This window comes from Hydra vulgaris, chromosome 12, assembly GCF_038396675.1.
Source record: "Hydra vulgaris chromosome 12, alternate assembly HydraT2T_AEP".
NCBI classification, from domain to species: Eukaryota; Metazoa; Cnidaria; class Hydrozoa; order Anthoathecata; family Hydridae; genus Hydra; species Hydra vulgaris.
Window position 1 is genome coordinate 77,122,501 of NC_088931.1, and position 27,762 is coordinate 77,150,262.

At 26.9% G+C, this 27,762-nt stretch overlaps 2 protein-coding genes across 3 annotated transcripts in view; one reads left to right on the forward strand and one right to left on the reverse strand.

The window, feature by feature from the left end:
• Nucleotides 1-16,704, forward strand: part of LOC100201879 (N-lysine methyltransferase KMT5A-A) — a 37,938-nt gene extending 21,234 nt beyond the window's left edge. Inside the window, exons 2-6 of one of the 2 annotated variants that reach the window (XM_065814514.1) lie at nt 535-709; nt 12,609-12,690; nt 12,879-12,938; nt 13,027-13,217; nt 16,342-16,704. In XM_065814514.1, coding sequence (XP_065670586.1) covers nt 535-709; nt 12,609-12,690; nt 12,879-12,938; nt 13,027-13,217; nt 16,342-16,555 — 722 coding nt within the window. In that variant the 3' untranslated portion in view covers nt 16,556-16,704. The remainder of the gene's footprint in view (nt 1-534; nt 710-12,608; nt 12,691-12,878; nt 12,939-13,026; nt 13,218-16,341) is intronic. The other variant, XM_065814515.1, reaches the window with a different exon arrangement.
• Nucleotides 16,705-17,787: 1,083 nt separating this feature from the next.
• Nucleotides 17,788-21,307, reverse strand: LOC100198325 (G1/S-specific cyclin-D2). Its single transcript, XM_065814516.1, has 5 exons — nt 20,912-21,307; nt 20,091-20,306; nt 19,355-19,517; nt 18,732-18,883; nt 17,788-18,604 (listed from the first exon to the last, which is right to left on the reverse strand). Exons 1-5 carry the CDS (start codon nt 21,113-21,115, stop codon nt 18,437-18,439), a joined length of 903 nt encoding a protein of 300 aa, XP_065670588.1. The 5' UTR covers nt 21,116-21,307; the 3' UTR covers nt 17,788-18,436.
• Nucleotides 21,308-27,762: the final 6,455 nt, after the last annotated feature.

Here is a 27,762-nt window from a genome sequence, read left to right on the forward strand (position 1 = left end):
AATTTTTAAAACATTACTTATCAAAATATTAAAAAAAAAACAACCAAATATTTGAACAAAAAACTCATTTTTTTGATGCAATTTTAAAAATTATGAGTTGTTTTTAAGTGTACGATTATTTTTTATGCATACTGTATATATATAATATTTTTGTGTATATATATATGTATATGTATATATATCCTAAGGGTCCCATGTATGTAGTGGTAAAGCGCTCGCTTCATAAGCGAGAGGTTCCGAGTTCAATCCCAACCACGTCCCTGGTAGTACCGCGCTCAACTTGTTTCTACGCGCAGCGGCCTTGTTCCTCGAGGTCCGTGTTTTGGAGCTATAGAGTTGAGAGAGGGTTATAACCACTATTAAGTAGCCTCCTCATCTGCAGTGGCCTTCTCGGCCTTGAAGAGGTGAATAACAAAAAAAAAAAGATATGTATGTATATGATATAATTGATTTGGTTTGATTTATATATGTTATATATTTTTTGTATAAGTTTGTAAAGTAGTTGAATCTTTGATATTAGGTTTGTTATTTTAGTTGATTCTCCAGTTAAAGGAGTAACTAATTTAAAAGTTAAAAGTATAATAAAGAACACACACCAATTAAAATCAAACAAAGACATAAATCAACCAAAATCGATCAAGAATACAACGAAGAATGTTAAGAAAAAATCAAACAATGAGAAAGTCAGAAAAGTCTGCGATATGGAAAAGTAATATTTTTATTTTATAAAATTTAAAAATAAACTATTTTGTATATCGCAGTTTTCACAAATATTTTAACATGTAAAATACAATAATTTACTTAAAATGCTGAAATATAATGATAACATCCTGAAAAGATAATAAAACAACTAGTTTATGACTCAACTTTGGGGCTCAATATCTTAAAACCCTCATTCAATTTAAAAAATCTAACTGGAAAGCCAACATTACATATAAAACTATAATTTCAAAAATGTATCGCTTTTTCAAGACATTGCTAAAAATATTTGCAAATAAGATAAAAATAAATAAATTATTTAAAATGTTACTAAAAAATATACTAAGTTTATTTAAGCTATTAAAGACGTAAGCTTTTGACTGTATTTTTAATAGTTCACAATATTTTTCCATTTTGTATTTCTTCCATTTCCGCTTTTTCCAGCAAAATTTCTACTGTAAGCAAGCTTATGGAACAGATAGTTTTTCAATATGTTTATATTGGGAATAAAACAGTAGAATTTAGTTTTGGTTTGGTTGTTTCAACCTTTCTTGTACTGTCAACCTTTACAGTACTCCCGATCCCTTCTCTTATTACTTTTTGTGGGACATGTAAGAAAGATTTCATTCAGCTTTTAGATCCAATTCACTTGCTAGTTGGCATAGATTGTAAAAGCTTTTTCTTTTTTTTCTACCCCTGCACAACCATCAGTGAATAAATTTAATTAAGACAGATTGAGAAGTTTTGTTCTTAGTATGGCTAAGATTAGTTGAAATATTTTGTGCACATGGGTTACATTGTGTGTAATGTTAGCTGATATAAAACAATAAAAAATATATTTTAGTACATGTTCATTGTCTTTATATTTTATTATAATAAATGTAAAAAACTTTTTTGGTGTTTCAGTGATAGCTCTGTATTTCACCTTGGACTACAAAAGCACAATTTTATGCTAAGTTACAAATAATTATTATGCTTGATTGATCCATATTTTGTTTTAGTTGATTAAGATACTGTGATTAAGAGTGGGCAATTCAACAATCAGCTTGTAGCTTTTCTAAGTAAGATACTAATAGTTCAAGAACATCTGTTGGAACAACTGTTGTCAAATCCAACGGTGCTGCATAGTAAACAACCGGGGTTGATATTTGACCGGTGCCGCATTTGATAAAATATAGCCTGGGTTGGGTTAGTGACCATTATATACTGCATATACATTTATACATCCTAAAGTATATTTTTTTGTTTGAAATTTTGTATATACATGCATGTATAAACATCATTATGATCAACATGATCATCATTATCATCATCATCACCATTATCATCATTATTGTCATCATTATTATTGTCATCATCATCATTATCATCATCATCATGATAATAAAGATGATAATAATAATCATCATCATCATTATCTTTATTATCATCATCATCAGGCTTTAGCCTTACTCTTTTAAGCTGTTTCTCTAATATAAACAATCTAGAGCTTATTTTTTTCCTAACTAAAGCTCATTCATACAATATGTAAGTCACTCTCTTCAAATTTTCCTACTTCTACCACAACCATTTTCTACTGAATCAGCTACCTCTCTACATGTTGATACCTAAATTACTTTAATCTTTTCGAACAAATGTTGTTTGATACAACGTTTTTTCTAATCTGTCTAAAATTATGCCTCCTTTTCTTGTCTTGGTTAAGTCACACCACATATCCATCTGATCATCTTCTCTTTCTGCAAATATTACACTATACAAATACTAAAGCTTATATAACAATGAAATTGTTATGTAAAAATGATATTGTATGCCAGTATCTAGATAAATAGCAAACAGATATGTTTATATCCGTAATATGTATGCAAAAAGTGCATCTTGGAAGCTTTTATTCCTTCTGGAATAAAAGTTTGGAAGGGTTTTTTACTTCTCTTCAGTTTTAAGTCAAGCCTCATTCTCCACATTTTTCAACATGAATCATTTTTTTCATCTTTTTATAAGAACATCTCTCTTAAGAAGAAATCCCTTTTTTATTATTGCAATATAGCTAATGTATAAATAAAGTCCTGTCTGATGTAAAGCTCTGTTATTCTTTTAATGTATAAATAAAGTCCTGTCTGATGTAAAGCTCTGTTATTGATTTATATAGATAAAGAATAGAATCTGAAGTAAGAAAGTGACAAGCTCGATAAAGAGATGCAACCTTAGCAGATGCTAATTTTGTAACTGATTCAATATATGGTTTCCAAGAAAGATTGGAAGTAAGAGTTAATCCTAGAAGATGAAGAGTAGATGACTCATCGAGTACATCACCGTTTATAAAAATAAGAAGATCTAAATTATTGCGATAACGATTGGCTGAAAAAAAATTCGGTTTTATATGAATTAAAGTTCACCAGCCACCGTGAGCCACATGCTGTAGCAGAAGTAAGATCCTTTTCAAGCTCAAATGCCCCCCTCCAAGCAATCAGAGATTGTTGGTTTCTTATCACGACAAGAATAAATGGTAGTATCATCAGTAAACAATGCCACCTTAGATGTGAGAATATCTAGAAGATCGTTAATGTAAATTAAAAAGAGTATAGGGCCAAGGATAGAGTCTTGAGGAACCCCTGAAGTTACAGAATAAGAATAAGAGTGCTGTCCATCAAGGACAACATTTATACTACGATTGGAAAGGAAGGATTCAAAAATGTTAAAGATGTTGCCGGATACACCATAAGAAGAAAGCTTATGGAGAAGACCAGCATGCCAAACTTTATCAAAAGCTTTTGAAATGTCAAGAGTGATGGCCATAACCTCTCCACTATTTTTCTAATGCATGATAAAACCTAGAACAAGAAGATCAAAATCCATATTGATGGTCAGAAAGTAAGTTATTAGATTCAAGATGAGAAATTAAGTGTTTGTTAATTAAAAATTCAAACACCTTGCTTATGATAGGAAGAAGACTTATGGGACGGTAGTAAGACTTATGGTATGTAAGACTTATGGTCAGATGTTAGGTTCTAGAGACTTAGTTAGGTTCTAGAGACTTTAGTTGGTTTTCAACAGTGTCATTGACTAAAGTAAGTTTAACATTTAATCTCTAATTCATGGGTCTGATCTTTTTACTTTTCCACAGAATAAAGCAGAGTTATTTGCAAAGAAATCTTACTCTAGTTAGACACTCAAATATAATGACCATACTCTTCCTGATAGTTAACCAGATTAACTCATTGTTAAACATCGAAATTACTCTGGCTTCCAATACTAAAATTAATTCTCAATTAAACACTTCTACAGTTAGTGATTCAGACAAGATTTCCATCATAGTCTTAAAAAAGTGTTCTCCAGAACTCTCTTTAATAAGTGGTTCCAATTTTTCAAAACTCTAGAAAACACTTTGACCAAATCAACTATCCTACGATTAGTCTTCACTCTGTTATTAGTTTCCTATAAGTTTCTATTTAAAGGTTTTGAGGTTATTATTATTTCTTTCTAATTGCAGTAGTAAAATTATTCTTGAAGGCTTACCATATTCTTTATTTCAAGTAACTTTAAGGGTACCACAAGGTTCTATATTTGCTCCTATATTATTTCTTATCTACAATAACGATCTTAATGAAATCTAAATTGGCTCTATTTGCTGATGACTCAACTTTGTACTCTTGTCTTGACAAAAAATCTTCACTTTTTAATTGCTTAAAACGAGCAGCCAATTTTAAATCTAATCTCTCTTCTGTAAAGCTAAAGCATGCAGTGGCCTATGGATTTAAATTCTGGACTTGAAATCTATAATTTTTGTTAGACAACAAAACTTGTTTATTTACTGCAAAAAAATGTTGTTGACATTCTTATATTGACGAATAACAACCCTCTTACTCTCAGAGAAAGTCTAAAAGCACACACAGTAATTAAACCTGCTTTATCTGCCAAGCTCGCCACTCTCCCATTGTTACAAGGTTGCATTTCTTTCTTTTTTCTACAAATACGATCATGGTCAATGTTCAAATGAGCTGTCATCTCTATAACAATAAACCAAAACTCATTCTTGTGTGGCTATTTATTCAACAAGTTGCATCCTTTTACTATATTGGTCCCTTCATGCTATAAAATTTTTGTACAACATGATAATTAATCCAGTTTTTTTCCTTGAACATCAGAAAAACCTTACCCAACTTCGTGTTTTCCTTTTTTATACAACTTACAACTTTTTATGTCTTCAGTTATATGTTTCCTAGTATTTTAACTGATTCTCTATTTTAAATTTACTCATTACGTAATAGTGGTTGTTTGCAATCTTGTTTGAAGTAAATTAGAGTTAAAAAATATATAAATGTATGCCAGTATTTAATAAATTGTAAATGTAAGCATAAAATTATAATATATTAAGTATTATAATTTTTTTTCCAGCCCGGCTATCAAACCCTGCTAAATCTTATAATATTGCAGGGGCCAGGTTTGCAAAAAGTCTCATTTTTAGCTGGGACCGGGGCCCTGGTCACTTACTAGTGCTGCACAACCTGTAGTTTTCTATTGCTAGGAGTTTATCTCAAAATCATCTTTATATTCTTCAAAAATCTCAAACAAGTAGGTGGTGAAGGGTTCTTTACCTGGATAATCATTACACTGTGCAAGCATACATTCTTTGTTTTTTACTGAGTAGATCCTTATACGCTTTATCAATAAATAACAAATAGAATGTAACACTTGCCCCTGACAAAATGCATCAATTTGGTCTAAATGAAGCAAATTTTAAGTTGCTTATTTGTATTTCAGATTTTTTTCTTTGTATAATTCACATAGTTTCTTTAAATTACACAATGTTCTTTCTAATACTTATATATTCTTTTTTTCTAGACATTCCAGACATTTCAACATAAATCACTCAAGTCATAAAATATTTTAATAGAATCTTCTACATCTTTATGTAAGACTTTTCCTTTATAAAATGGAGAAGTAGCTAACAACTCTTTTTTTGTTTAAAATTTGTCGAGCCATCTTTGCCTGGTATTCTGTAATTTCAAAGTTGTTTTTTACTTCTGGTTGTGCCATTGTGAGTAATTGAACAATAGTTCTATTGTCAGAATAGAGAAATTTCATCAAAGTTTTCAGCAATTTTTTTTATGCTATTTGTTTCATAACACATTTTCTCTTTCTGAGAGTATATGTTTTGATAGTTTTAAATGAGTTTTTAGAAGAGATAGAATTAAGTTTTGGAGATCTCTGTTGATCTCCTGTCTTTTTACTTTGAATGATGATATTACAAAATCCTCATCATCTTGTTCACCCTGACTTTGTTTCTCTTTTGGAAGATATGATCTTTTTGCAATTTTTAGTTTACAAAGTTTACAGAGTTTCTTTCCAGGAACTGTATTCAAGCTACTTCTAACCATGACTTCTAACAATGACTTCTAACCATGACTTGTGACTTTTACAGTAACTATGACAAGATTTTCTAAAAATGATTGAATTTCATAAAGCTTGTACACACATTTTTTTTAAACTTTATTTTGTTATGTTTTAAAAATTATAAAATAGTATAATAATAAAATAATTAAACTTTACAGCTAGTTACTAGTGATTTTCTTTGTATGTGCGTTGTATAGATCACAACAAGCTTTCTGCCATATAGGATATATTTTCAAATATTTTCAGTAGGTCTTTCACATAATATTTTTAAGTTTGGTAATTCAATGTTACAGCGTAAAGATATGATTGCTTTTCTTTATTGCCTAAAATTTCTATAACATCTTATTGGCCTTTATATGCCTCTGATGTCATTAAGCCAATAGAAAACATCTTAATAAAATAATTAACTTTGTATGAACCATATTAAGTATTGAGAAGGAAGTATTTCATAAAATAAATGAATTCATCTTTCATGTAAAAAAAAATGTTAATGTAGAAACAGTTCAAACCTTTTTAAATTCCTTCTTTATTATGATGTTTTTCACTGGTAGATTTTGTTAATTTTTATTTATATATACCAAATTGTTAATTTTTTATAATTCCAATACAATTTTACCAATTAATGTAGCTCTATAACTGAACTTTTTATGAACTAAATAAATACATATCAATATCAGAATTTGTCAGTTTTTATTTACTAACAATGATGTGTTTTTTAGTAGTTAAAATCATTAATTTTCGTATGCAATTATGCATAGCTAAATATAACATAATTGTTTTTTTCTTCTTCTAAAAAGTCTATAAACCAAATTTTTTTTACTTGATCAGAATTCTATTAGCAAGTTTTTTTTAAATAATTTATTGAAAAAGTGATATATGTTTGAAATTATAGTTACTGTTGTTTTTCCAGATTTTTGGTGACGTAAGATTATAACTATAAATATTAAAAGTAGTTGTTTATTAACTTTTAAGCATGTTCTCTTCATATTTCAGCATTTAAAAGTAAATTTATTGAATTCAGGTCCTTTTTGGGAAACCAGGTTAATATTAAAATTGAAATATCTCGGGAACTGCTTAACATTTTGGGACAAAAATTTTTGTGTGAACTTTTCTTTGTAACATGCAACACCCAAAGAAGTTTAAAGAAAATATAAGACCCATGTTTCAAAATTTTGGGTGATTTGATGTGGAATATACAATACTAGCTAAGTTGTTTGCTTTTACATTTGAAACAGATTCATCAGTTACTGCTACTGGTATCTGGTATACTCTACTGGAACTGGTATACTTTTCTGCATTCCTGTTGTGATTTTTAACAAAACTGGTAAACTGAAGTTTATTTTTTAAATTTTGGCTCTTCATATTCTAATATCACATATTAGTATTTAACCAACTGTTTCAACTTAGGAATATTTATTCCCAAGGGACAGATTTATAAAAAATCTTATTAAAGAAACAATATCTTATATAAACAACAATATCGCTATTCTCTAGGCAACAGTGATAATAAATTTAAAAAATAATAAGCGTCAAATAAACAAATTTATTAAAGGGAAAAAATAAAAAACAACATTCAAACTATATTAAATTGCAAAAGCTTAGCACTAATTACAATATAATTTAATGACAGATCCATATTCAAAATCTCATCATCCCAATTAAAAACCTATATTAGCCAATCTTGATAAATGGCTTTAAGATGAGAGCACCCTCCTAAAGCTACTAGACAGGGTTCCCACTCCTCCTTAAAAACCTTAAATATCCTTTAAAAAAATCTGCCTTAAAAGTCCTTAAATAACCTTAAAAAAAGTTAAAGTTTGACTGCTCTCCTTAATTTTTTTTTTTTTTTTTTTTTTTAATCATCTAGGAAATTTTATTAAAGTGAATGGATTATACTTATTAATAAAGAAGAAAAATATAGTTCTTTAATAGTTAGAAAACCTATATTTCTATTATATATATATTTATATATATGTTAAGTGATATATTAATTTATAATAATTTTTCTGTTATATTTAAAATTTGTTTAAAAAAATAAGATTCTATTTTTAATGTAACTGTTTTCTCCTTGATACTCCTTTATTTTCGAAAAATTGTCATTCACGACCAAATCTCCTTAAATATAAGGAAAATATCTCCTTAAATCTCCTTAAAATCCTTACTTTTAGCCTCAGTTTTAGTAGTGGGAACCCTGCTAGAAGACAGGATAACATTTCTTATAATAATAATAACATTCCTTATAATGAGAATAATGAACTCAAAAATCAATTTAAAAATAGTGCAGTAGAAAAACCTACCTCGTTCACCAAAGACTCAGGGTATCAGCAATAAAGAAAAACATGAAAAAACCTGAAGAACAGTTAATAACATCTATTGAGCAACAACAATGCAAAAAAAAAGAGAGAAAAAAATGTTGAGCTTTATGCTCCAAAAAATGAACTTTTTCCAAGCTCCAAAAAACAAGTTGTTCCAAAAATGCCTCCAATCAGTGCTCGAAGTGGAAAATAAAAAGTAACAGGATGGTATCGGTAAATTATCTTTATATATAACAATGGCGGTATTAAAAATACCATCATTGTTATATATAGAGATTTATAAAAAAGTGACAGGATGGTTTATACTTTATAAAAAGGTGACAGGATGGCATCCCGCCCCACTTCGAGCACTGCCTCCAATAATAAAAATGAGATTGACAACATATTTAACCTCATCTGCAAATATCTTAAACCAATGTCAATTAGAAGACTCCACTCTAAAAGTAATGTTAAGATAAGTTAAAACAATATCTACATTTCTAACAGCTCAAACTTGGTTAAAACAATTGATATCAGGTTGTGCAATTGTAAAGTTGATAATAAATGAGTAATTTTATTAATTGGAAAAAAAAAGATATCTTTAACAGATATTTATAATTGGATGCATTTACAAACCCTGAACAGCAACATTCGTATTGAGATTAATGAGTAAGTTCTCGCTGCAAAAAATGAATTAGATAATCAAAATTACTATTGTATACTTGTAATGGGGAGACTTTAACTTTTAAAAAATAATATGGAAAAACGGAAATGCATAAATGTATTATAACAAGGGTTCGTCAGATTTTATATACAGTTAAGGATTGTTTTCTAACTCAACACGTTGGCGCCAAATACAAAATGGCACTTTCACAGGAACTCTTTATTTGATTCTTACTGAACAAAATAATCACTTCTGCAACTATAAATATAATCAGATGCATGGAGACAGTAATAAAGGCCATCTAATACTGACTTGGATGTTAATTTTTTAACATTCAAGTCAGTACTAGATGGCCTTGAAAAACCTAGTTTCCAGAGCAAAAGCTTCTATATCAACAAAATGGAAACTACAAATAACCATATCTGATCATTTCAAGATAAAGATGGTTTTATCTGTCATGATTTTTTAATAATAATAATATCTTAAATACTCATTTTCAATCGGCATTTGTCAAAGAGGATACAAATCTAATTCCTGAATTTGATGATAAAAATGTTTTCATTTTTATACTAATAAAGGTAAAATATTATTTAAATATAATGAAATATTGGAACTTTTGAACAACGTAAGTGTAAATAAATCTATTGGCAGTACTAGGTTCATGCTAGAATTCTTAAAGAATGCTTGATTTCACTAGCATATCCAATTTTACTAACCTTTGAAAAATCCTAAGCTTCCGCAAAAGCACCAATAATTGAACGAAGCAAATGTCACTCCTATCTTCAAAAAAGGTAATAAACTTATGCCAGAAAACTGTAGACCTATCTCACTGACTCCAATTATCTTTAGACTATTTGAATTAATAATATGCAAAGAAATTTTGGACCACTTAATAATAAATAATCTGAATAATATACAACAGCATGGATTCTTGCCTAGAAAATCATGTATAACAAGTTTATTATAAACTAGTTTTTTCCTTTTCTCCACATTTGTATAAATGAATAAAAATATTTATTTATTTTTGAAAATATTAATATTTTTAATTATTATATCCTAAATTTTTAATTTCAAATTAGCTACTTAAAATGATTTTTTATTTTTAAAACGTTTGTGAGTAAAAAATAAAAAGTATAATTTATTACAAAAATAAAACTATTTAATTACTTTACCAGCAATTTTGTTGTGAAAGCAAAGATTATTTTAGGTTTACAAGTACCATTTATTGAAATATGTATATCCTTGCGCTTTCACTTGCCTTAAAAGAAAAAGTTTTGTACGTTTAAAACCTATGTTTTGTGGTAATTTTTGATGCAGCCTCGGAACACGTTAACAAAGAATTAAATTTTTAGTAAAATAAATGTATAGGACAGAATTGCAAAAAAAATTGCGATAAAAATGAGCTAATTTTTTTGAAGAAAAAAATAAAAAATAAATATTGAACAATATTTGTTAATATTTTAAAATAAAATTGACAGTTAATTTCAACTCAAGTATAAACTTTAATCTTATTATTTATATAAACTTTATGTGTGTTCTCTTTCTACACACAGCATTAAAAAACTTGAAAAAGTTCAAAACCGCACCTTCAAAGAAATTCCGATTCTTAGAGCATTATCCAGCGAAATTAGATTGTCACATCTTCATCTCACCTCACTAAATGAAAAACACAATCAAGGTGATTTAATCTACAACTTCAAGTTTATTTAATTAATATTTAATAACTTAAAAAATATTTGTTGGCTTAACTCACAAATTGGCTATTCACATGATCAAATAACTTGAGGACACTCTCAGCGTCTCTTCAAAGAGTTCTTTAATACTGACCTCAACATTAACTTGGGAGTCATCTCTACTAGACATAAATTCTTCCCTAACAGAGTCGTCAGCCAATGAAATTCACTACCACAAACTGTAATTGACTCTTGTCATATTAATGAGTTTTAAAATTGTATCAACAAACACTTTAGTCAGCACTAGCATTTTAATTATCCACTAAAGCTAAAGGGTTGCTACTCCTTTCAAGCGAGAGAGATAAAAAGCATATTTACTTTGTGCTAAATTTAGCACTTTTATTTAGTTTAGTTCTTATGTTAATATTTTCTTGCCGCAGCTTATTATTATGTGTGTGTGTGTATATATATATATATATATATATATATATATATATATATATATATATATATATATATATATATATATATATATATATATATATATATTATATACATATAAAATACAAAAATATACAAAAATTAAATTTGTTTTTTAAATAGCACTTATATCCAACATAATTTTTATTCAAACTTTTGAAAAAAAACTTTTTTACATAGTCATCATAGTGTTTTTTTATAAAATTAATTACTTTTTTTATCTTACTGGCTTTAGAATAAAACAAAAGTTGAAAAATAATAAAAAGTCGTTGAACGGAAATCGCTTTAGGAGTATGTAAATTGCCAGCAGCAAAATGCTTTAAAACAATAAACATAACCTTATACTAGCTCATCAAGATGACCTTATCTACGCATTTAAATGGTCAAAAAATAGCTAATCAAGTTTAACTGTATAAAGTGTCATGTTACGCATATTGGGAAAAACAATCCAAAGCATGATTACTTCATACCCGATTTGAATAACAATAATATAATAACTTATATAAAATACTAATATAAAATCTATATGTGAAAAAGATTTAGGTATTAATTTCTCGTCCAATCTTAAGTGGAAACAATATGTACTTAGCTCTGCGTCTAATGTAAATCGAGCATTTAGTATGATAAGATACACCTTTAATTAAACAGATGTTTAAAGTTTATATTACACTTATTCGTCCACATCTTGAATACAGTGTTGCTGTATGGTCTTTTTACCTTTAATGAAGTACATCTATATTGGATCGATGCGAACAACTAATCTAATTCCTTATCTTAAAAATATGACATATAAAGAAAGACTCATGAGTTTAAATTTAACAAAACTTTTAACTTTAAGAGATGACTTAATACAAAATTTTAAATTTATCAACAAAATAGATAGTATGAATCTAACTTAACATTAATATGGTTTCTTTGAGCAAATAAATATACAAAAAATCAGATTCAGGTACGTAAACACAACTTTAGATACTGAGCCTAATTTACTAAAAGTGCTTCTAGACAAAATTATCTCTATAATCAAGCAATAACTGCTTGAAATGAATTACTGATAGAAGTAATAAATTCTCATTGCTTAAATCAGTTTAAAAACAAGCTGGACAAATACCAACAAAAGAACGATAAATAAAACTTATTTTTGCCAATGGCTGTTTCAGTGTGTAAAGTGTGGTTGGAAACGCACTATATTGGAATATATATATATATATATATATATATATATATATATATATATATATATATATATATATATATATATATATATATATATATATATATATATATATATATATATGTATATATATATATATATATATATATGTATATATATGTATATATATGTATATATATATATAATTTATTTTATAATTGTATATATATATATTTTTTTTTTATATTAAATTTAAGCAGACCAGAGAAAGTTCAAACTACCATCACACAGCACTTTCAAGTTCGTCGAAGCGAGAGAAAAGTTAAAACAATGGCTAAAGTGAATTTTTTTTATATATAAATTCATGATCTTTTAAATAAAATATTTTTTTAATCAAATTTGAAATATTAAATGTTATACTATTTTTATTATTATTATTATTTTTATTATTACTATATTGATTGCTTATTCCTCATCTTTAATGTATAAAAAATATATAGTATATAAAACTCTTGATTATGAAATAGAATGATGCTAAACTTAATCTTGAGAAAATAATATTATCTGGTATAGAAGATGGACTCGAGGTAATATGTTAAGCTTGATTTAAAAACAAAAACAAAAAACATCTACATAAATGACTTAATTAATTTTAATTTTGGTGCATTTGATTAGGTGCGTTTAATTGAGGAAAAAGGGCGCGGAGTCTTTACTAAGCAATCTTTAAAGAAAGGTGATTTAGTCTGTGAGTATGCTGGTGATTTAATTAGTTTGAAAGAAGCTCTACAAAGAGAAAAAGATTATGAAAAAAATCCAGAGCTGGGCTGTTATATGTACTTCTTTGATTACAAAGATAAAAAATATTGGTATGAATATTAGTTTAAATGCTGCTATCTCAAATTCTTATAAGTTTTTTTCAATAAAAAGTTTTTTTTATGCTTTCTTTTTTTCACATCAATTCTAGATGTAATTCAAAATGAATGATAAAACGTTTTGTATTTTCTATGTGATTGAGTGAGAGAATAGTAATTTTTTTCTTCACAAGAAATGGTTTCATGTTTATGTTAGAATAATTAAGAGTTTTATCTCCAAAAAAAATGTTTTTATTTTTTTTTTTTGGTAGGAATAATTGAAGTTTTTGTCTCCCCAAGAGTCAATGCAAGTTTTGTTCTTTGTTTCTTTTTGGTCTTTTTGCAAAAAAGACCTAATGAATTTTCAAAACTAAATTTTCAAGCAGAAAAACATTTATATACAATCAAGTTTTTATGAATTAAATGTTTAAATTAATGAGTATTCTAATAGTTCACTTGATCTTTAGAGCTTTTCAAGTTTATTATAACTATTAAAACTAATTAAAATTCTAAAAAAGGAAATTATAATATAGAAGATAAAAATATAGGATGCAGTGCATAATTTCTAATAATCAGAGTTAATATATCACTTGAAATAACGTAAATTAAAAAATAAAAGTTAATTTTTTTTTGTAGATTTTTCCACTTTAGAAAGTAATAAAATACTTACGGTAATAAAAAAAGAAGTAACATAAAATAGAAAAGTTTAATAAAAAATCGGAAGTAATAATAAAGTTATTGATTTCAAAGAAAAAATCAAGAAGTTTGCTGTAAAACTGTGTGCTTTCTATGTTTACAAAAATGTTAAAGAGAATTTAAAATATTTTTGAAAAAGCAATCCTATTTTGATAATAAAAAAGTCCAAGACTCAGCACTAAGCTTCAAGACTCCAGTGTCATTCTCCAAAAGAAGTTTGTGACTAGTTTAGTGAATTTTGTGACTAGTTTAGTGAAGCTTGTGAAAGCTGCTTGAAAAATTAAATTAAAGATGAATAAATTCTTTTTGCCTGAATTGTTTAATTTTTACTCAACTCATAACCAGCCACCTCAAAATATTCTGAACTGTGAATGTTTGATTTGCTAGATTGGAAAACAAAAGTTTAATAAAAAGCAGACAAACAAAAGGAAACAAATGGATATATAATACATGCTCACTATAGAGCTCAAGAGCTTCATCACACAACAAATTAAAAAAAGATGCACTAAGTTAAGTGTCTATAAATTTAGGTCGAGGTTGAAAAACGCAGTTAGAAAAAAGCATCACAAACTTATCACATTATCACTAACTTGTTATTAAAAAAAAATGTTCCAATCAGTGGCAAACAGTTTTCAGTAAATCCAGGTAACAGATTTTTGTTGAAAAGTTCCAGTAAGTCCAGGTAACAGATTTTTATTATAAAGTTTTTTTTTAATATTAAATTATAAAAGTTACAAGTTTTTAAATATTACAGTTAATAAGCTCTTATTTGCTTAGGACAGGCAATAGCATGAATTTCTTTTGCAAATACTCTTAAAGCTAAATTATAGTCGATGTTCAATACAGTATTAGCTTTTCTAACACCAAAATAAGGAAATTGGAATCTTATACTTTTGACAGATAATTTCAAAATTATTAAGATATATCTTGATTTAATAAGCACAAAAAATGTTACGTTCAAATTTTCATAAGATCTTAAAGTTGCCAACCTTTTGTGAAGAATTCAATCACATTGAAGCAAGCACTGTTACTATCGGTGTGACATTGTATTGTTAGTGTGGCAGAAAATGCTTTCTAACAGAGGAATCTCAAGAACTATTTGGAAGTCTGAAGAAGAATTATAACAATTTCTTTGCCACTGAATCAAATAAAAGCAAATACTAAAGCACATGCTGTTTTCTACTATATTCTAGAAATTATTGATCGCCATGGTCTCTTTCACTTGGATTATTCTGTAAACAGGCGAAAAAGCAATGCATTTAATATTTTCTTCTAAGATTGAAAAGATACATAAGAATGCAAATCCCGTCCCGATTATGAATCCAAGCTTTTACAGTGAATTGTTGACTTTAACACCAAACATTAGAAAAGTCTTCAAAGAAACCTTTTAGCTTAAAATATTGATTTAAAAAATTTATCTTAAAAGCAAAATCTTATTTAAACCATAATTAATGATGTTTTTTATCGAAATTTTAAAAATTGAATATTTTACTTAGAAAATATCAAAAATTTTGATATTTTGCCTTACTTTTATATTTTTTCCCCCTAGGGTTTTCTTGGAAATCGCATGAACATTAACCCTTAAATTTACAAACCATGATATGATACTTAATGAACAAAAACCTTTGATATAAAGTCAAACTTAAGTAATAAAAATTTTTGCCACTTTTTTTTAAGAAATAAAACTTCTAAATAAATCATACAATTTTTTTTAAACTTTTATATGAATAATACGATTTCTTTATTATGTTGATTTCTCTAAAACATTTTGTTGAACATTCTTGTATAATAATGCACGAACACAATTAAAAGTAAGTAATACATTTTTTATTGTAAAACAAGTTGTTATGCCGCAATTTATCATTTAACTTAAAGTAATATTTAGATATTAAACTTTTATTATAACAATCTTTCTAAAAGTACAATAGGATGAAATTATTTTATTTTAAAAGACTTGTCTTTATTAATGACAAGACACCTCGTGGAAGACTTTTTGTAATTTATTATAGGCAATGTTTTTAATATCGAGGTCTGTCGTAATGTGAAATGTGGCTGTGATCTTTCATAGAAAAATATCTCAAGTAAATCCATACGTAATATATTCAATACAATGAATGGTCACACTTTAATTCATTATTGAAATGTGGACTACAAACAATAGAATTAAAATGCGTGGACTACAAAGCTCACACTTTTTAGTTCTATTGTTTAATATATAGTATCCTATTTATTTATATATTTATTTGTACTAAAATATTTGTTAATTTTCTTTTTGCATATAATCTTTATTTCTATATTAGTTTGTTAAAAACCTATGTAAATATTGAACGTAATTGTGAAGATTTGTGTCATTCATTTATAAGCTTTTATGGAATGAAGCTTATGTTGTAAATAAATAGTTGCACTCATTTTTTGCTTATTTTTAAAATATGTTGTTTTTTAGCGTCGATGCTACTAAAGAAACAGGACGTCTTGGTCGCCTTTTAAATCACAGCAAAACCAACAGTAATGTGTGTACAAAACTCTTTCCTATCGGAAACACTCCACATTTAATACTCGTTGCGCAAAAAGATATAGCTTGCGATCAAGAGTTATTATACGATTACGGAGATAGAAGTAAAAGGTCAATTGAATCGCATCCTTGGCTAAAATTATGACATCTCGTTCATTTTAGTTAATTTTTTAAATTAAGCTGGTACCTTGTTTGAAACTAAAAAAAAAAAAAGAAATGAGTCAAATGCGTGACAATTTTATTTAATGTAAATTATAGAATAAAGCAATTAAAAATAGATTTTCAATTTTAAAATTGTGTATATTTTCGTTGTACTATGCGTTAAATGACTTCGGGATGGGATATGGTGCTACGCCTCTAAAAATTATATATATATATATATATATATATTTTTTTTTTATTTTTTTTTTTTTGTTATTTCACCTCCCCAAGGCCCAGAAGGCCACTACAGATGAGGAGGCTACTTAATTGTGGTCATAACCCTCTCTCAACTCTATAACTTCGAAACACGAACCTTGACGAACAAGGCCGCTGCGCGGAGATACAAGTTGAGCGCGGTACTACCAGGGACGTGGTGGGGATTGAACTCAGAACCTCTCGCTTATGAAGCGAGCGCTCTACCACTACACCACTACCGCATATATATATATATATATATATATATATATATATATATATATAAACTAAATAATCTAATAACTTTTTAATATTAAGAAAAAATCTGTGTTGGGTAATCATGCTTTGACAACCAGGTAAATACCTCTTATTCTCTTACTATCCACTGACTGACCTCTCTAGATATATAAATATATATATATATATATATATATTTAAAAACAAGATGAGTCAAATGACTCAAATAGTGTAATCTTAGAAAAATAATAAACAATTAAATCACTCGAGCTTTATCGTATTATTATTGAAGTCATACTTTAATAATAATAATATATTTTAAATAACTTGATATTATTTAATTTATACTTCAATGATAATACAATATAACTCGAGTTGCATCGTCATTTTAAAGATATCGACAAAAATTGTCTACCTCATGAATGTTATCCTTTTTTATTTTTTAAAAAAAGGAATTTTTCAATCAAATGCTATTTAAATAAATCCCGAAATATGAAACCACAACTTGTTTAACTCAAATAAAATTTACGTCTTTTCACTTAAAAGTTAGCGAATGCGATGCAATAGCTTTACATTATTTAAATGTAAAATAGAAAAAATTGTCTAAAACTTTTGGAATTTTTCTTTTCACTTAAGCAAAGATTACTTTAGTTATATACTTGAGAAGTTCAGGGGGTGAAGCGATGTGCCATTATTTAGTTATTTTTATAATTTTTAATGTTAACGTAAAAAAAGGACAAAACATTTACTTCAACTTTTTTATTCTTAAAAATTACAAAATGTCAAAAAACATTAACAGTTAAAAACAGTATAAACTTGCTATTACAATTTTAAACCGATAACATAATTTTTGAGCTCTACCAAAAAGCAATTTTGAATCTCAATTATTCAGAAGTATTGACCCGCAATGCCTCGTTTGAAGATTTCATCTTATTTCAAGACTCAAACTGTGAAATGAGTTAGGTTTGTCATTGACTGAGTCTAATAATTTAAATATATACACAAATTTATTTATAAGTATTATAACAAAACACGTCTGTATAATTTATAACCGAACCGAAGACGAATTAACTTTTAAAAAAAGAAAAAAAAGTGAAAATTAACCAATAAAAAAGTGAACGAAAACTTAAAAAAGGGATATCTGAAAACCGTAGCTACCTAATATCCACACTATATTTTTATTTGTTTTAATAAAATGTAATAAATATATTCTATATAGTTGAACGACATGTTAATAAATACGAAAGCTGCAAGCAACTGATGCCAAAAATCGCTTTAAGAATATTTATAATTTGAAGCGATTATTTTTAGAGCGTTTCACTGATACTTTTAAGCGAGGAGATTCTCTCACAAAATACATCATAGTATCACCACGGATATTGAAGTAAGAACTTTAAAAGCTAACCGCTAATATATCTGTTGGCGTAAGTGAATATTGCTGTTCATTAATAAGTTTACTGTTATCATTATTGTTATCATATTCATTCAATTTAGTGGTTTCCTGTAACAGACTCGTACGTAAAACATCTTCCATTCTTTGTTGACATTCCACCAAACAATCCTAAATATTAACACAATTTTATGCAATACTTTTACATTTTCAAAACGCAACGTTTACACCATCTAATAAACAGTAATCGTTATAAACAATTTTTCGTTATAAACAATTTAACGACGTTTTTTCATACCTCATCTACTCCAGTAATTTCTGTTAACCTACGGGTGACTTCAGATTTGGTTGGAAATGACGAACTAAGTTGATAAGACAAACCTTGACATGCAGCACATATTGCAGCAGCTGCAATCATAGAAGGCGAATTGAAAATGCTGAATCGGAAATCTATAAACGTAAATTAAAAACATAAGACAAGCATAATTTAATTTGTATTTTTAGAATTTAAAGCACGTTAAATATGTTAAATGGATTATAATTAAATGCTGTTTAATTGCGGTAAAAAATTCAAGTATTTTTTTATAATTCGAACGCAGCGCAATATCAGCGCCAGCAAGACCGCAAGTTGCAACAATATCAAATAATTACTATCGCCAATTTCCGTTTTACTTTAAAATAAGGAAAAATCAAGCTTTGATTCGCAGACATCTTAAAACTAACTTGAATTTTGTATAATTTTTCTCTGATTAAAATACGGTCACTTATCGAGTATAAATGACGTTTTACGTTCTGCTTGATAACGCTTTTAAAACAAAAAAAATGTAATCTTATTACAGAACAACGTCTCTATGTTAGCTTAAACTCTTCAGATTAGTATAATAGCAATACTTTTAAAAAATTTCCAGAAAATGTTTCTACCTATGCAACCAAGTGAAATGTAGCTGTTAGCGTGCTTCCGAATAGTTTCTGTTTCAGTGCATGGTAAAAGTTCCATCCGTGAAAACAAGTATTCAATAAAATCATTGGGAACAACAGCAGCGATATCCCAACGCAAACTGTTTAATACTATGATTTCCCAATCCTGAAATCGAAAACATAAATATCAATTCTGTTCCAGTGACATTTTTAGTGACTTGTTTATCAAACCGATTATAAGCTAAAAGTTCCGCAACAATTAGTTCTGAACAATATCTTTATAAATAGTTTATCGCGATATTATTTTGAAAGATTGTTTTCATTAGTTTTAAATATTAATTCAGAAAATCGAACAAAGAAAGGCGCCTTTATAACGATTGTTTTCAATTACAAATAAACACAATTGCAAAACAATCCAAGTCAATAAACATCTCTAAATTGAAAATAATAAGAATTAGCCCTTTAAAATAATCTTCACGTATTTGCGAGCAAATACATAAACAAAAACACTTAGGCCACTGCGGAAAGCAAATACAAATATTTTTAAAGATTGGCGCATGTTAAAATTTGCCTTAAAAATATTCAGTGTTTAAAAATACCTTAGAATTAAAAGGGCGTATGACTCATGCATCGATTCAATTTTTTTTGGTTTTTTTATAAAACAAACACAAACATTCACGATTCGGATATTTTGGTCACAAAAAATTTTGCTTTTATTTTTTTCTTCTTTGCAACTTACCAAAAGTTCTTCTAAAGTGACGGAATTGTCTGTATATATAACTAATTTTTCTGCAGTAAGAGGTATCGTTTCTTTTAATTTAGATGCAAGAAACATGCACGTAGTCCCTAACAATTGCAACTGAGATTTCTGAATACTAACAAGGCTCAAATATCTGTCTAACAAATTAACGGAAAGAGGAAATACATCGTCTTCACATCGTTGTTCTTCGCAAACCTACGTTAAAAAAAAAAAACAAGCTAAAATCAAACTAATATTTGCTTTTACGAAACGTCATTTATTATTAGATAAAATAAAAATAAACTTATATTGAGTAATTAACGAGGGGAAAAAAAAAGAAGATATTTACTGTTACTTTAATTCTTTTTGTAATTATTGTCACTATTATTATTATAATTATTATTAATAAATATAATAACATTTTATAAACTAAAAATGTTATTTTAGTATCTTATAAGTTCTTGTTAAAAAAGTTATTATTACCACGGCGAATACTTAAAAAAGTTAATAAGAAAAGTTTTTTAATTAATTTAGTAATAGAAATTTGCGTATTATTTGCTTTTGATTCATGTCAGGAGTAAGGAGCGAGATTGAAGTTTATCAAAAAATTAAAGCGCAATTGTTTCTTCTTTGACTAAAAAATTAGAATCATCTTGGGAAATGCAATTAACAACTTTATATCAATGAAACTAATTAAACTAAAAAGATATTAACGTTTTACAAAGTAAAACCTTTATATTGTACTTTTAACAACATTTAACAGTAAAAAGTCAACGGGGAAAAAAAAGTACTTTAAAAAAAATTTAATTAACACGTTTTACCTCAAACATCCAAGAAACGACGAGTTTTCGCATGTATGGCTGGATGTCTTTTTGAACAATTTTAAAATAATCACATCTTGGAGTATAATGATCCTCAACTTTTAAAAGTCTTTCTAATACGCGATTGTCATCTATTAAGTTTTTATCGAGCGTACTTTTTTGAACATTAGCAATTGAATTCGATTCATTGCAAAGCAAATCCATGTTGTGAGTTTGTACTGCAGCTGTTTATGTTTATATATGCTAAATAAAAAGTTGTCTATATAGAATAATTCTCAATCGATTTTAAAGTAGTTTTCTTTCTTTGAGTGCTTCTCGAGTAACAGCAGTAACTAAAATGAAAGTGCGAGCAGTGAAGCTTCGAAAAAAACGTGGTATATAATATTTCTTTTAAAAGGAACAACTGTTGATTTATATACCAAAAACGTCACAAAAAGTTACCAGGGGGTTTGTTAAACAAACTTTAGTTTATAATTTAGCGGTTTGTTTTTAAATTATATTTTATATATAAAATTTAAATTAGATTCTGATGTACAATTTTTATTTTTATTTTATTTTATTATTACTATTTAATTTAATTCATTAAGAACGTAATGATTTCATTAAGCAAAATACACCAAAACTGTTATTTTGAAAGCTTAGTCAATAGTATTTTACAGACCAGAACACACAATATGACGTTTAAAATTCATCATTATAAAGTATATTTGAATTATTATTGCATGCACATTTTTTTAAAAATCTTTATGCTCAAGGAGTGTTGTTTTATAACAGAAGTAGCAACAAAGACTACGCACGTGCATTAAAAGAATTTTTTATATTCTATATAAGGTTTTCATTTTTAAGGTTGAAGGTTTGAATTATTAAATTCTATTAACCATTGTAGTTAAATATCTTCGACGAACAATAATTGTTAAGGTTTTTTCTCAGCCAGTTTTAATTAAAAATTTATTATACTTAACAAAAAAATCATTCAGAGCAAAATAATTAGAGTTTGTATAATTGAGTTGAATTATTTTTCTATTAAAATCTCTTTCGTAACTCGTTTGTGAAACACCTGTCACTTATTTTGGTCATATTATTCTGCTTGAAGCAACAAGCTAATTGTCCTTTCAGCATTAACAACCTGGCATCATTTATTATGTAAAATGTCCTCAACTCGTTTAGAATATACTCAAAATCAAAACTTTACATAGAAAACGAAATTTAAAAATTAATAATGGTTTTTAAATCATTTTTTTTTTAGTTAAAATTGTATTAGTTTTTCAATTTTTCTTCTTTTTTCTTTTTTTTTTTTCTGCGTACAAGAACTTGTTTCGTTGTTTTTTTAGATTTGATCTTTGGAATTTTCTTTTTTCGAATACTTCCTTTCATTCAATCTTTTGCTTTATCGAAATATTTTGACCTTAATTTTGGACGATAGAAACCAGATCTTTGATTCGATGTTTTGAATTATAACCGTTAATACGTAAAAATAAAAATAAGTATATTTATTAATTATAGAAGGCATGCTATAAAAATATCGTAAATATTTTTGCACAAATAACAAATCATTAAAAAAAAAAGAAAAAAGAAATATGGCTTTAATGTTTAGATTAATTTTAAAAAGTACGAAATCTTTTCGCCTGCGCAATTTTTTTTCATACTTAGAATAGATTCTTACGAACTATTCAAAGCACGCTGTAATTTAAACTTTCGAATTCTCTTCTTACAGTTAAAAAATTAATTCTTCTGATGGATTAGGAATAATCCTATAATGACAATTGAATCGATCGTAAGATAACAAATTTAAAAATATGTTCCCGTATACAAAAATTTTAATGCATAAATAATGCATAAAAATGTTATTCATAAAATATGAATATATTATTACTTTTATACATTAATACCAAATGTAAAACTAAAAATGTAATGAGAATTGATATTAAATGTTAAAAAAGATATGTGATTATATTAAATGTAAAAATAGCAGTGTATAAATGATAACGTTATTAATACATTTTCTTATTTTTATTAATGTTGTTATATTTATTGTTGTTTCAAACTGGTTAATATACGATTTATGTCGTCAAACTGCTTCTTTTTTTTGCCCCCATGGTGAAAATATGTAGTCGGCGCCGATAGCTGTGTAAAATATAATTTTACTTGATAAATAAAATAGAGCATTTCAAATTATTATATTAAAGTTTTACATAGTTTTAAATTTTTTAATAATAATAAATTATACTAGCTAACAATTATATATGTATAAATCTATTTTTTATTTATTTTTATTTTTTTGGTCCTAGGCTCCAATTATCCTTTTTTTTTTTTTTTTTTTTAGAAAAAGTCTATAAATAAGTATGAAAAATTCTATCAGCGATAGAATTTTTTTATATATTTTTATTATTTAGCCGATTTATTGTTGTTGAAATTTTTGTCATTTACCAATTTCATTTTTTCGAAAAATGAACAAAGCTCGAAAATAATGCAATATAAAATTCAGTGTACGCTAGGGAAAAACGTTTAAACAAGTTTTGCTTATTAAATATTTTTATTGATATTTACATAATTATCATTGGGCTAGCGAGCAATTTTTCCTAAATCTAACAGAGCTCATGAACGGAGCGTCGGATTTAGATAAATTTTTTAATATTCGAAAAATAATTTAACCTGTTAAAAATTCATTTAGAAAAAAGTATATTTTTTGATTTTTTTGAGAAATTATTGCCTAAAGTTTGCGGAGCTGCTCAACCTGCTCCAGCGGGATAAGTTGAGTAATAGTGTGTAGTAAATTGAGCAATCAACAAATAAATGAATATGCATGGTACGAATTTTGGGTGAATCATCAATAAAACTTTTACAAACAATAAGCTTGTGTATAATTTATAAACTTTTTATTTCATACACATTAATGACCTAAGTAAGAGAAGAGAAAAAACTTAAATATTAAGAAAGTGTCATAAAATATAAAAATATTATTTTAAACAACTATCTTGAACTTTGAAGGCCGATTTAAAAGTACTAATTTTAAATATATATATATATATATATATATATATATATATATATATATATATATATATATATATATATATATATATATATATATATATATATATATATATATATATATATAAATAATGTACCGCTAAATTATTTCTTATCCAAGTTGTTTTTTTATGTTCAATAGTTCAGTTTAACTTTTTTTTTTTTTTCAAAGCTGCTCAACTTACCCCTACTAGACAAGGTGTCACATTAACTGGGTTTTAATTAGAGCAGTTAAACTTAGGAAAAATGGCTAATTTTAATCAAAAGTCCGATAAATTGGTAAAATATCAACACTTAAATTACTCCAGATATAAAAATTTATAAGCATCCAAGAGAAAAATAGTGCCCGTGTATCTTACTAAACTGCTTTCCAGCAATCTTTTGCTGCGCATTATGTTTATATTTTAATTCCCTAACTATCCATCCATTAGGTGTTTTATCGAGTGATACGTAGTTTTTGTGATACTTTAATTGCCCAACTCACGCTTATGCTCAATTACCACTTGACCCGATAATTTTTGTTTATAAAATATTTCTTATTTCTTTTTTGCATTTAATTTGTTTGCTTAGTTAACATTCGAATTTTTTTCTTAACGGTAACATTTTTTAACACTCTGCTCTTGTGATAACTTCTGTATAACCTTTGGGATTTATATGAATCTTTGAGATTTGCGTCATTATAAAGGGACCAAATTTTTACAAAAATTGCCTTTGTAACAACATAATAAAGTTAAACCAAAATAGTAAGTGTTCTTAATCTTTATTTCTTAAACCACGTGACTTGACAAACAGCAATATAACTGTAAAAAAATAAATTGATCTTTTGATATATATATATATATATATATATATATATATATATATATATATATATATATATATATATATATATATATATATATATATACATAGATATATATATACATAGATATATCTATGTATATATCTATGTATCTGTGCCTATATATTTGTTTTAAGAAATTAAATGTAAAAATAAACATATACTGTGTCATTCACCTAATATGTTGGTCAGCTACTATTGGAAATGAACTTCTGTTCCAGAGCTACTATTGGAAATGAACTTCTGTTCCAGATCTACTATTGGAAATGAACTTCTGTTCCAACTCCCATGGGGAAATTTGCAAAAAACTATATCATTGAGTTAATATTGTAAATTTTCTTTTCTTTCTTTAATTAGTTTGCCATATAAATATTGCAGAACTTGCTCTCCAGTAGGCAATTGAGATGATGATAGTATCTCAATGGTGTCATTGATCAAAAAAACTTTATGTTTCAATTTTGTATCTTTTCCCATTTTATTTTTTAATATTAAATTATATTTAGTTCTACTGTTAATGTAAGTATATTATTTTTTCCTCAAAACCATAAAACAGGAAAATAGTATTTGATTTTTCTCAATGCAAAAAAATCAATTTTTCTACTTTGATAAAGCTTAAAAGCGTCATAAATGTTAGCGATCTTAATAAAATAAACAGACCGGCAAGTGGAAGGTATAGTAAAAACCGGTCAAATTTTAAAGAAACCGGGTCAAAAATCGGGGTTCAAAACGCTTGAGTACAGTCTAAAATTTATTCAATTTTTATAAGGTTAAGCCTAAAATAATCATATAGACCTACAAATTCGGATAAAAAACAGTGCCTCAAAGATATCCATTTTTAAAGTTATTTAACCGGTTATAATATGATTTTTTGAGGTGAAAATTTGATCTTTGAGTTCCATTGAGCAGGGTCTAAAAGGTCACAGAGTACACCTACAGCACACGGAAAACAGCGCCTTTCGATTTTCAAAAATAAGAGGCGTTTGACCAACCCTAATATATATATATATATATATATATATATATATATATATATATATATATATATATATATATATATATATATATATATATATATATATATATATATATATATATATATATATATATATATATATATATATATATATATATATATATATATATATATATATATATATATATATTTATACATATATATATATATATATATATATATATATATATATATATATATATATATATATATATATATATATATATATATATTAGCTTTAATGAATATTCACACAGAGTTACCTAGAGATATTGAAAAACTCATTAATAAGTTTGCAATATATAATCGTAGGTTGTGTTTTCAATAAAATTTTAATAAAAATATAATAAAATAAAATAATTAAAAAAATATATAATAAAAATATAATATATAAAAAATATAAAAATAATGTCTTAAAAAAAATAACTCTTTGTTTAACGGCTATTTTCATAGCCACACATCTTTGTAAAAACATTATTTGCTATTGAACAGTACAGTAAATATAGTCCGCAGTTTATTTATTATTTGGTTTTCAACTTTTTTTTTTGGAGGGGGGCGGAAGTTATAGTTTCGAAAAATAAAGTTCATATTGCGTCAAATGTATTAAAAAAAGCCTAATTTCGCAAACAGTAGATAAGGAATAGTGTCGCAATTATCCTAAACCAAGAGTAGTATACGAATCAACCAATAAGCTAACTCATTTACTCCTTGCGTGCTCTCCCTAAATAAGTCGATGCGTGTATTACTTCATACGCGCTCTGCCTAAATCTAAAAAAAATGCTATAGCAGGGATTTTTAAGAATTTTTTTTGCTTCATATAAGAATAGGTTGTGTGTATTTGTTAAGCGTTGGTGCTGACTGGTTATTATCATTTTCTTCTAAAAATAGATAGCGTGCGAAGCGATGATGCTTGATAATGGTTAGCATCATGTGCGATAAAATATCGGGCGATTGCTAAGCCGTCTTACTTTATATTTTTCTTAAATACAACAAACCTTTAAGAAAGATTTAATGTAGTACTAAAAAAACATACCTCACTTTTTAAAATTATCTGCAAGTTTTTATTTTTATTTTGAAAAAAGCTATTGAAAGGTGCTCAATTACGTTTCGGTATTACCAAGACTCAAAATGTAAAAATTTAGATAAACATAATTTTCTACTGTTGCTCAAATTGCTGTACGAGAGTGGTAAATGTTTTACACGCTTGCATGCAATCACTGGTTTCCAGTTAATTGGCTTATTTCTACCTTATAAAAACAGCATAAAACATAAGGCATTAGCAACCACATAAACGTTTAATTCACCTTCATCAACTTAAGCAGCCTCCGCAGTACCTACACTATCTTGTTTAGACATAGCTTCATCATCTTCAACAGCCGCCGTAGCACCTACTCCGACTACACACCAATATCATCTTTCTTAGTTACACCAGCTTCAAGTTTTGATAAGAATCAAACGTGTGTTGAGCGTTGCAAAAACAGTATCGAGATAGAGTTGAAGCAGATTTTAAACCAGAAATCAATTTCATGTCAAAAAATCGAAGCAGTGCGACATGTCAAAACTTGTTATTACCGAATTATTATATTATAAATGTATTACCGAAGAAAATGTGATCGAGTTCCTCTAACAAAAAACTTAACGCAAAGCGTACATTCTCTATGCCAAGTACTCAAATAACTGAGCATAAAAATCTGAGCAACCTCAACAAAACAATAATGAAGAGCAAGTACCAGGAGCCAAATGATTAAAAGTTACAAAATGTACAAAGTGTAGAGTACAGTTACACACAGAAATAATACGATAATGGTTGATAAGTTTGGAAATGATTGATAAGTTTGCGGTTTGACCCGGTTTTACTCTATTAATCCTTTTGGTTAAAAAAATAAAAAATTAACAATCATTGTCCTTTTTCAGTTTTATATTTAGACATTAAAAGCATGCATATATTATATCTTACACGTTCGAAAT